We start from the raw sequence: 12,233 nt of genomic DNA on the forward strand, positions 1-12,233 counted from the left end.
GTGAAGCTAGGATCTAAATGTCAGCCCTGGAGCCTGCACCCTGAAAAAACAAGTCAGCAACAGGTGCTGCCCTATTCACCTTTTCTCCCAAAGACTGGGATGACCAGACTGGTGAAATTCCACAGTTTAGATATTATTGGTTTTTAGTGTTCCTAGAGTTGGACCTTAGGGATATTTCCTTGCTTCTACCAGCTCTCTTCCCCAACATCACTCCCCAGCAGCTGGACAGAGCAGTGGGAAAACAAAAGAAAGGTGAATATTTTTCATCACTAGACCGTAGAGCATGCTAGAGCTGCATACTATGACCTCTTCATTATGCTAAGCTGTGGTCTCTGGAAGTTTACATACTGTACATGTTCTCATTTTACAATAGACTGTAAATCTGCATACAATTTCTCAAGCTGCCACTCTGTAAAGCTGCATACAAGGCCTCCTGCTTTCACTAGACTGGGTCTTAAGTTACAAAGGATTCTCCCCCTAGATTTGAACTGTATAGATTGCATACTTGACCTTCTCCTCCCACTAGACCAGGGGTGTCAAACTCCATTTTATTGTGGGCCACATCAACAGACAGAACACCGTGGCAGAACAATTTTTTATTTTTCCAATAAAGTTTCCTTCCTTCACGTCCTAGATTTTCAGACAGAACTGAAATATATTATGTATGACAGACTCCCTTGTTATAGGCAGGTGGCTTGATAAAAGCTTTGTGCACCTGCTGTCACTTATGCTGGCCATACAAAAACCATGTCTTCCTTCAAAAAAATTTCTCTGAGCTCTGAAGAAGAGGGGACACCCCTAAAACACGTCAGCTTTCTTTGGACTCTACACCCCACAACTGTTACTGGCCAGCGGATCTTGCTGGATGGAACGAATACTTGATTTTATCACTCGTTTTGTGAGTGCGTTTTTAACTTCTTGCAATATTAAAGTGTTACAAAGGTAATGTGCTAGGCTGGTGCGCCCTCTGTTCTTTTTCTTTTAGAGTTTCTTTTTGGGTTTCCCCTGACCTGTGGAGAGTGGCAGCACAGCTGATGTGGTGGCTTGACTAGCAAAGACTCATGATTTTAACCAGCTGCACAGTTATTTCTTAAGCGCTGGAGCATTCATTTTTCTTATATAGTATAGAGTGTCCCTATAGCAAAGTAAAAAAAACTTCTGCCTTTAGAACCACTCACTTCCTGCCCAGGACTACATGTCTCATGAGGCAGTGCTCCTCACACATTCACAAGTTCTCAGGCACTTATTGACATATATAGACGTATACTGAGCTGTATGTGTGCTGCACTGTATTTCCTGATATATAAACAAATAATGCATTCTGCATGCAGGCCAACTAACCGGTTTAATCGATTATGAAAATAGCTGACAACTATTTTCATAATCGATTAGTTGTCGATTAATCAATTAGTTGTTTCAGGCCCAGGTTGTGTTTTTTACATTTAAGAATGATTTTTGCTTTTATCAGTGGTAGTACAAATCTAGTTACCCTTGTCACATAATAGAGCCAGGTCTGTAACCTCTGCAAATCTCTGTAACACAGCTTCATGAAGGACCTATCATTGCCTATGATCTGATAAGGAGTAGCTGCACATTTTATGAGGTCATCACTCTCTTTGTCCTCCATTCAGCACAGACTCCCATACATCTGGTTTACTTACAATGCTTCCCCTTCCTATCCAAGTTATTTAGGTCCTGCTGTAAAGGGGATAACTAAATGCTTATATTATGATGTTCAGGTATGCTGATGTAAAAACAAATGTTATAACTTTTTTACAAATACTGTACATATCTGGATTTAGTAGTGATTTTTATATTTGCCTGGAGTTCCTAGGGTTTCCAAATTGGATTCGTTAATAAGTGCTAGCTGAACATGTTGCCTTTTGCTTCAATTTAAAAGGACTTTTTAAAATGCTTCATAAATAATTAGTATTCATTTGTTTTGTAGGAGTGTGAACGGCAGCCATATCCTGATCTCAGATGAAGGTCTTGTTTCTCTTTCTGGGCTTGGTCACCTCTACAGTATGGTCCGAAGTGGTGAAAGGGCTAAGGTGGCATATGATTTTCCTAATTTTAGCACTGCAATGCTGCCTTGGTTAAGTCCTGAGCTACTAAGACAGGTCAGTTTTTCCTGCCTCTAGTCATATGTTTTAAACCTACCATGTGCTAAGTACATTAGAAGGAAACTTAGTTTTGTTTTTTACTATACTCTCTTCTTTAATATGCTCTGATTAATGTTTTAGGCTACATGACAGGTATCTTAAAAAAAGTAAAACATAAGACAATTGAGTATGTTCACTTTGCAAAGAATAGCCAATCAGGTGCAAGGGAAATGTAAAAAAATAGAATCTTGCTTGCACATGATTGGATATTTGAAGGCTGCAGAACTTTACCTTATTCACTTATGGGCAACATGGAAACAAATTGCTAACAGACCCAATAAGACACAGACAAACAGAGCCGCTTTTAGAAATCATGAGGCCTCGTACAGCCTACCTGACAGGGACGCGCCCGCCATCCTGCCACTGCACTGCCCTACCAATTGTAAGAGGTCAAGATATTCCCTGCTCCACAGCCACATGTATACATGATCCGTGTATATGTGTAGCTGTGGGGTGGGTAATGCCTCAACTTATGATTGGCAGTGTACAGTGAAATGCTAACTTTTAGGTCTTGTTTACTTTTGTGTGTGGGTGGGGGGTAGTACAAATGTGCAGCTGAGCCACAGTTTTACCATCCCCCCGTCCACCCCCAACCACTTCCCCTATAGGCTGCAAAGGCCCTTCTTCTGTAGTATGGATGCAGGGTGTTTTACACAACATCCCGTCACTACTGCCGCAGTATGGCAGTAGTACCTTTGCAGCATAAGGGGGAGTGATTGGAAGATGGTAAAACTGTGGCTGAGCTGCACATTTTTACTGCCTCCCCCCACCCAAACTCAAAAGTGAACAAGACCTAACAGCCTCTCACTGTGCTTATGTGATCATCATCGTTATCATGATGATGATCACACAGTACAGAAGGTGTTGTATGCCTCTCTGTATGTATGGATGTGTCTCTGTACCTTCCAGAAAGCAGAAATTATGAGCCTGCACGTGTATCGGGATCCTTGTGCTGCCTTCGCTCTCGGCCACTTCTCTCTTCGATCATCTCCCGCCGCCCGGCTATAGCCCCGTCCTTTGCCCTCCTTAGTTACTGGGGGAGGAAAGGAAAATCACTCCGCCAGGATCAGCTGTCATCAGACACGGCCAGCAAGAACTTGTGTGTGCCGGCTTTATAAGCTTGTACCCCAAAATAAAAAAAAATAAATTCCATAGTCCCCAGGTAAAGTATATTTATGTTATATTTACAGCAAGCCTAGGAGCATTGTCAAATGCTTTTACCTGGGCACAGTGTTTTCGCCATAGTTGAAGAATAAAGTTGTCCGGACATGGTACAGGAGGGCTGGTTGTACCGCCCTATCAGCGGCCATGCAGACAAGAGATGCACTTTAAGCTCTTTAGAACCTATAATGTAGAAATTAGATTGCAAGTTTAGAATTATTTTTCCCTGCAAGGGAAATCATGGGGCCCAGTACAGCCTACCTGACAGGGCCATACCCCTTCCGAAAATATCAAATTATATTTTTGCTAAAAAATATGGCTTCGCAGCCATGGCTAGATTATTTCCTCATCGATCAAAACCCATTCTATTGAATAGCGCTGCTCTGCAAGTGCAGTGTGCTAGTGTAGGGTTTAAAGCAGGCAGTGAGGAGGCAATCTTTCTCCTCACTGCTTGTCAAATGCTCTCTGAAGAATGATCTAAATGCTGACTGCTCTTCAGAGTTAAGCACATCTGAACAAGTCCTTAATTTTTTACGTTTTTTTACTTGAACAGATGATGCCCAGGCTCGGTACAGGAGAACCCGCTTTACTGCCTTATCAGCAGAACTGCTGCAAGTGATCATAACACATCAATCACAGATTATGCCTATTTGACATTTTTAGTATGGGAATAGAAAAGCCGTGCAAAAGTGTTGCTCACAAACCTCTCTGGAGTATGCTGGCACATTATGAGTAATATTTTATTTTATTAAATAGGACCTCTATGGGTACAATGTGAAGTCAGACATCTACAGTGTTGGAATCACTGCCTGTGAATTAGCTACTGGGCGTGTTCCATTCATGGACATGCACCGCACTCAGGTAACTGTTTATCGTTTGCTAGAACCACATATTTGTCATTCTTTTCATAAGATTGGTAACAGATAAAATTATTAGTGAAACAAATGTATGCTACATTTTGCCATGCATTTATCTTATGTTGATATTATTTATTCCTATATTATTTATTTAGAGGACCCGCAAGTGCCACACATTTGCACATGCAGTTTGCATACCCTGCTTTTTTATATTTGTTTCATTACTTTAACAAGGAAAGATCTCCATCAGCATACAAACCTTTTTTTGCCACTTTTGTGTACATTTTCCCAACACGGGGATGCACAGGTGTTCTGGCTGCATGGATCCAGCCACTGCTTCCGATTTGACAGCCGCGTGGGTACGGTTACATGCCATGAACACAGACCGACTGTGTTTGGGACATGCACTCCAACTTGCAAGCTGTCAAACAGGGTAATTTATGCTTATTGTTCTAGCTCTCAGGAGCCACAGCTGCAGCATAATTTTACCCATTAAAATGTATGACAGAAAACAATGTGTACAGCTATATGTACGTAACTGCCGATACTCACGTTTGCATGTGTATGGGTGTTCCAAAATGTATAATTGTACATTTTGCACAGATACTGCAAGTCCTGTGTATACAATTCCTACCTAGCAATAAATGCAATTTAACACTTCTTACCAGGCCTAATTGGTAGTTCAAAGTCTTAGCAAACATATCAGAATGCTGTAGATCATAAATACTTTTTTTTAAAATGTTGACTGGATTGTTCCATATGCAGTAGTGATGAATTTGTGAGCAATCCGCCGTAAACAGTAACCAGCAGTAACTAACTGTGCTCACGAAAATAAGGTTGTGGGAGTATTGGACTTGCTTAATACTGAGGTATGCTGAGTTGCAATGGTTTCCAGAGAAGGTCCTGTCCAATAGTAGCCCATGAATAAAAATAGGTTACTTGGAGTATGGTGCAGAACCTTTATAACAACTGGCTATTTACTGAGCTGGTCTAAAATGTCTGGACTTCTCAGCAGCAGTATTAAAGTGTTGCTAAACCCAGGAACCTACGTTCACAATATCTGGTCTCCCAAACTACATAGAACATGGAAATGCAATAATTTTTGTAAATATAAACTGCTAAATACCTTTTCTCATTAGCAGTATGTAGCAGTCTTATGACTTATGAGTGTCTGGTTAAAGCTTGTAGGAGGAGTTTTCATTCTACTCTGACTGTCCTGCAGGACCCCTGACCCCTCTGTCTGGACAGTGTGTTGATTGGCCCTGTGCCGATCATATGCACCCTCCCAAGAAAAGAAAAAAACTCTCTAGCAATACACACCAAACAGCATGTGCAGAGTGCCCCCAAGGTTCTGTTTCCAGCAGGAGATGGATTGGGGACAGTGGAAGAAGGGGAGGATTAGAGTACACAATGCACTGGACTGACCTCTTAGGTTCTGCAGTGAGTATAACAAGCATGCTTTATTGCATATACAGACTGATTTACTGTTGTGGATGTAGTAACACTTTAAACAAGCACATTACAGGGCCTTATTAGGGGAGGTAATTTTAATGTAGATCTAAACTTCAACACAAAAATAATGTATCACATTTACCAGTCCTTAGATGTGGTAGATGCATTTATTTTCCTTTTTTCCCCAAGTTATTTTTTTTCATTATTTTACCTGGTGATTATGCCAGTAAAAATCTTCCAGTCCTAGGATGACAACACTCACTCTCCCTCCTTTATCTGTAGAAACAGCAAAGGACTAAAGAACCTCACACCCTTCCTATGGTCCATAACATTGAGGGATGTAATTCTGATCTCAAGTTTTCTGGCTGGATCAGTAGGATTTTTTTTACTATAGATATAGATCAGGCATGTCCAATGTCCAGCCCGCGGGCCAATTGCGGCCTGCTTTCGGTTTGATGTGGCCCCCACTTGCAATTTGCATATATATCTTTCTGTGGCCCCAAGCTCAAGGGTGTTATTTTTTTTTTTTAAATATATATATACACAGTGGGGACGGAAAGTATTCAGACCCCCTTAAATTTTTCACTCTTTGTTATATTGCAGCCATTTGCTAAAATCATTTACGTTCATTTTTTTCCTCATTAATGTACACACAGCACCCCATATTGACAGAAAAACACAGAATTGTTGACATTTTTGCAGATTTATTAAAAAAGAAAAACTAAATATCACATGGTCCTAAGTATTCAGACCCTTTGCTCAGTATTTAATAGAAGCACCCTTTTGATCTAATACAGCCATGAGTCTTTTTGGGAAAGATGCAACAAGTTTTTCACACCTGGATTTGGGGATCCTCTGCCATTCCTCCTTGCAGATCCTCTCCAGTTCTGTCAGGTTGGATGGTAAACGTTGGTGGACAGCCATTTTTAGGTCTCTCCAGAGATGCTCAATTGGGTTTAAGTCAGGGCTCTGGCTGGGCCATTCAATAACAGTCACAGAGTTGTTGTGAAGCCACTCCTTCGTTATTTTAGCTGTGTGCTTAGGGTCATTGTCTTGTTGGAAGGTAAACATTCGGCCCAGTCTGAGGTCCTGAACACTCTGGAGAAGGTTTTCGTCCAGGATATCCCTGTACTTGGCCGCATTCATCTTTCCCTCGATTGCAATCAGTCGTCCTGTCCCTGCAGCTGAAAAACACCCCCACAGCATGATGCTGCCACCACCATGCTTCACTGTTGGGACTGTATTGGGCAGGTGATGATCAGTGCCTGTTTTTCTCCACACATACCACTTAGAATTAAGGCCAAAAAGTTCTATCTTGGTCTCAGACCAAAGAATCTTATTTCTCACTATCTTGGAGTCCTTCAGGTGTTTTTTTTTAGCAAACTCCAGGCTTTCATGTATCTTGCACTGAGGAGAGGCTTCTGTTGGGCCACTCTGCCATAAAGCCCCGACTGGTGGAGGGCTGCAGTGATGGTTGACTTTCTACAACTTTCTCCCATCTCCCGACTGCATCTCTGGAGCTCAGCCACAGTGATCTTTGGGTTCTTCTTTACCTCTCTCACCAAGGCTCTTCTCCCCCTATCGCTCAGTTTGGCTGGACGGCCAGCTCTAGGAAGGGTTCTGGTCGTCCCAAACGTCTTCCATTTAAGGATTATGGAGGCCACTGTGCTCTTAGGAACCTTAAGGCTCGATTCACACCTATGCATGTTGCTTTTGAGCGTTTTTGGAGGTTTTTTTTTCATGCTTGCCACGTTTTTGAGCCGCGTTTTTGCCGCGTTTTTGCCGCGATTTGCGTTTTGCGTTTTTTTTTTTTTTTTTTCATTTTTTTTTACAGTCTTACAAAAAAATTACAAAAAAAAAAAAATAAAAAAAAAAAAAAAAAAACGGCAAAAACGCACCAAAAACGCACCAAAAACGCAACAAAAACGCTGCAAAAACGCTGCACTTGCGTTTTTGATGCTTGTCCATTGAAAACCATTACATGCAAAACGCTGCTTTTTGCATGAAAAAAAGTCCCCGACCCTTTCCAAAAACGCAGAGATACAAAAAAGCATTGATGTGAACATGTTCCATAGGAACCCATGTTAAAAAATTCCCGTGCATTTCTGCAAAATGCAAAATGCATCAAAAAACGCGCTAGTGTGAATGGGGCCTTAGTGCAGCAGAATTTTTTTGTACCCTTGGCCAGATCTCTGCCTTGCCACAATTTTGTCTCTGAGCTCTTCAGGCAGTTCCTTTGACCTCATGATTCTCATTTGCTCTGACATGCACTGTGAGCTGTAAGGTCTTATATAGACAGGTGTGTGGCTTTCCTAATCAAGTCTAATCAGTATAATCAAATACAGCTGGACTCAAATGAAGGTGTAGAACCATCTCAAGGATGATCAGAAGAAATGGACAGCACCTGAGTTAAATATATGAGTGTCACAGCAAAGGGTCTGAATACTTAGGACCACAGGCACTGAGATATTTCCCAGTCCGCAGCTGCAGAGATCGGGAAATGTCTCAGTGCCTGTGATTGGTGGCGGCAATGCGTGCTGTCAGCTTCCTAGCGGGCTCAGGCACATCGACTTGTAAACACGCCCAAGCTCATCCTTACAGTGAGAGGCGCTGGTGGATTTGTCAGGCTAGAGAAGAGAGATATTGATAATATTTTAAAAAGAACATAACACACCCAAGCTCATCTTTACCCTGAGAGGCGCTCAGGGATTGGTCAGGGGCTAAAGAAGAGATAGAGAGAGATATATACATACATTTGTGCTCATAGGTTTAAACACCCTGGCAGAATTTATGATTTCTTGGCCATTTTCCAGAGAATATGAATGATAACACAAAAACATTTCTTTCGCTCATGGTTAGTGTTTGGCTGAAGCCATTTATTATCAATCAATTGTGTTTACTCTTTTTAAATCATAATCACAACAGAAACTAGCCAGATTACCCTGATCAAAAGTTTAAATACCCTGGTGATTTTGGCCAGATAATATGCACACAAGTTGACACAAAGGGGTTTGAATGGCTATTAAAGGTAACCATCCTCACCTGTGATCTGTTGTAATTAGTGTGTGTGTATAAAAGGTCAATGAGTTTCTGGACTCCTGACAGACCCTTGCATCTGGATTCTGAATCATGGGGAAAGCAAAAGAATTGTCAAAGGATCTGCGGGAAAAGGTAGTTGAACTGTATAAAACAGGAAAGGGATATAAAAAGATATCCAAGGAATTGAGAATGCTAATCAGCAGTGTTCAAACTCTAATCAAGAAGTGGAAAATGAGGGGTTCTGTTGAAACCAAACCACGGTCAGGTAGACCAACTGAAATTTTTGTCACAACTGCCAGGAAAATTGTTCGGGATGCAAAGAAAAACCCACAAATAACAATGCACAATAAGGAGGCACTTGAAGAAAGATGGGCTGCATAGTCGAGTCGCCAGAAGAAAGCCATTACTACGCAAATGTCACAAAGTATCCCACTTACAATACGCATAACAGCACAGAGAAAAGCCTCAAACCTTCTGGCACAAAGTCATTTGGAGTGATGAGACCAAAATGTAGCTTTTTATCCACAACCATAAAGCTACAATTGGAGAGGAGTCAACAAGGCCTATGATGAAAAGTACACCATTCCTACTGTGAAACATGGAGGTGGTTCGCTGATGTTTTGGGGATCTGTGAGCTACAAAGGCACAGGAAATTTGGTCAAAATTAATGGCAAGATGAATGCAGTATGTTATCAAAAAATACTGGAGGAACATTTGGATTCGTCAGCCAGGAAGCTGCGCATGGGATGCACTTGGACATTCCAACATGACAACAAGGCCAAGTCGACCTGTCATAGACTACAGCCAATAAAGTGAAGGTTTTGGAGTGGCCATCTCAGTCTCCTGACCACAATATCATTGAGCCACTCTGGGGAGATCTCAAACATGCAGTTCATGCAAGACAGCCCAAGAATTTACAGGAACTGGAGGCTTTTTGCCAAGAGGAATGGGCAGCTTTACCATCTGAGAAGATAAAGAGCCTCATCCACAAATACCACAAAAGATTTCAAGCTGTTATTGATGTTAAAGGGGGCAATACATGGTATTAAGAACTTGGGCATGTAAACTTTTGATCAGGGTCATTTGGGCAGTTTCTGTTGTCATTATGATGTAAACACAGTTGAATGATAATAAATGGCTTCAGCCAAACACTAACCATGAGTGAAAAAAGTTTTTGTGTTATCATTCATGTTCTCTGAAAAATGGGCAAGAAATCATAAATTCTTCCAGGGTATGTAACCTTCTGAGCACAAGTGTGTGTGTGTGTGTGTGTGTGTGTGTGTGTGTATGTATATATATATATATATATATATATATATATATATATATATATATATATATATATATATATATATATATATATATATATATATATATATATATATATATATATATATATATATATATATATATATAAAACACGCCCGGGCTCATCCTTAGACTCTTCACCGCACATAGCCACAAAGGCAGGAGAATTCTTGTTGGGCAGTGTATTAGTGCTCGAACGAACACACTTAGACCAAAACCTCTGGCACTGCGCTCACATGATCCCTTCTCCTTCTGGTCAATTTCTAAAATGGCGACTGTAAATAAGAGAAGGAAAGTTTACAGTGAGGGCTGCGCTTCCAGGACAGGTGGAAAGTGGTATATTGCTTCACTGAAATACAGAATCACTGTGTTTGTCTGATATGCCAAGAGACTGTGGCTGTTCAAATTCCTTATAATGTCAATAGACACTACCAGTCAAGATATAGCACATATGACAAGCTAACAGGGCGCGACTGCAGTGAAAAGTTGAAGCAACTTGAAGCTGTTTTAATGTCACAACAGCATTTTTTCACAAGAGCCCGTGAGTCAAATGAAAAGGCCACAAGCGCAAGCTATGAGGTAGCAACGTTTAATTGATAAAAATTGCAAATCTTTTGCTGAGGGTGACTTTATCAAAGAATGCGTTATGAAAATGGTTGAGAATATCTGTCCCAAGAAGAAGCAAGAGTTTGCCAACATTTGCTTGGCTTGTAACACTGTAGGACCTATCTGACACAGCTCAGTTGCTGATTTTTATGAGGGGGTGGACAATGAAATGAATGTGTCTGAAGAGCTACTTGACCTCCAGAGCCTTATGGACAAAACAATAGGAAAATAGCTATTTGTTTCTGTTAGTTCCGCCATAGATAACATGAAACTGAAGTTACTTGTGGGGCACTTTCTATGGCTGGTGAACGAAGTGGATTATCAACCCTAATCTTTAACAAGGTGATTGAAGAAGGAGGCAAAGCTATTAAATGCCATTGTATCATTCATAAACAAGTTCTCTGTCCTAAACATCTCAAATACGATCATGTTATAAAACTGGTGGTAAAGACTATTAATTTTATTCGCTCTAAAGCCCTGTGCCACCGCCAGTTTAAACAGTTTTTACTGGACACCCAGGCTGAATACAAAGATGTTGTATATCACAACGATGTAAGATGGCTTGGTCGGGGGTCTGCAGTGCAGTGTTTCTACTCTCTCAGAAAGGAAATCTGAGAATTCTTGCAAAGGACAACCGATGCGAGAACTATCTGATCCAATTTGGCTGGCTGATTTGTGGTTTCTAGATGACATAACAAAGCATCTGAATGTACTGACCCGAGTCTTTAGGGGAAAGATGCAGCACTAAACAAAGCTGCAACTTTTCATAAGGCAGTTGTCACAAACATAGCCCAATACCATACATCTTTCAGCTTAGCAGGAAATAATGAACAGTTTTCCACAGGACATCAGTGCACAAACGAGCAAGTATGCAGCAGAAATCATATCTCTGGCTGGTGAGTTTAAACGGCGCTTTCAGGATTCTGCAGCTATTGAAAAGGAGATCAGTCTTTTCTCCTCTCCATTCTCTGTTGAACCCGATGATGCTCCAGATCAGCTGCAGCTCGAGCTCATTGAGCTGCATTGTGACAGTGAGTTACACAGTCGTTACCAACAGCTCTCTCTTGTGAAATTTTACCGCCAACTGGATAAGAGCTGGTTTCAAGAGATTCGAACATTGAACACAAAAAGCAGCAAAAACCGCTCACAGGATACCAAACACTAAGCCAATGTAAGATGACACTCCCACAGCCACACAGGTGCCGGCTCTGCACGATAAGTAGATAATGAATCAAAAGTGCTCCGGATGGCCGCACTGCCGTGAAAAAAGCACCTTTATTTCATTAAAATGTTGCAGGTCACATCAAGTGGATATATAGGACAAAAAGCATCTAACGCATTTCACATCAGTGGATGCTTACTCATAGCTTTTTCACGGCAGTGCGGCCATCCGGAGCTCTTTTTGATTCATTATCTAGATTCGAACATTGACTAAGAAAATGCAGAGCTTGTTTGGCTCATATATGTGTAAGATGACTTTCTCTGCTATGAACTTTAACAAGAACCGCGTGAGGACAAGACTAAGTGACTCACCTGCTGACATTTTGTGCATCAAAATGTCAGCATTTGACCCTTCACATTAGTGAAGGCAAGTTTTTTTTTTTTTTTTCAATTGAGATGAATATATTGTAAAATCTCAGTTAATGTC

General features: G+C 41.1%; 1 protein-coding gene across 6 annotated transcripts in view; it reads left to right on the plus strand.

Annotated features, from left to right (window-relative positions):
• The window catches only part of STRADB (STE20 related adaptor beta), a 71,408-nt gene that overhangs the window by 45,930 nt on the left and 13,245 nt on the right, over positions 1 to 12,233 (plus strand). For all 6 annotated transcript variants that reach the window (XM_073633276.1, XM_073633274.1, XM_073633277.1 and 3 more), the window contains 2 exons: positions 1,949 to 2,120; positions 4,080 to 4,184. In XM_073633276.1, coding sequence (XP_073489377.1) covers positions 1,949 to 2,120; positions 4,080 to 4,184 — 277 coding nt within the window. The remainder of the gene's footprint in view (positions 1 to 1,948; positions 2,121 to 4,079; positions 4,185 to 12,233) is intronic.

This window comes from Aquarana catesbeiana, linkage group LG06 (genome assembly GCF_042186555.1).
Source record: "Aquarana catesbeiana isolate 2022-GZ linkage group LG06, ASM4218655v1, whole genome shotgun sequence".
Taxonomy (NCBI): domain Eukaryota; kingdom Metazoa; phylum Chordata; class Amphibia; order Anura; family Ranidae; genus Aquarana; species Aquarana catesbeiana.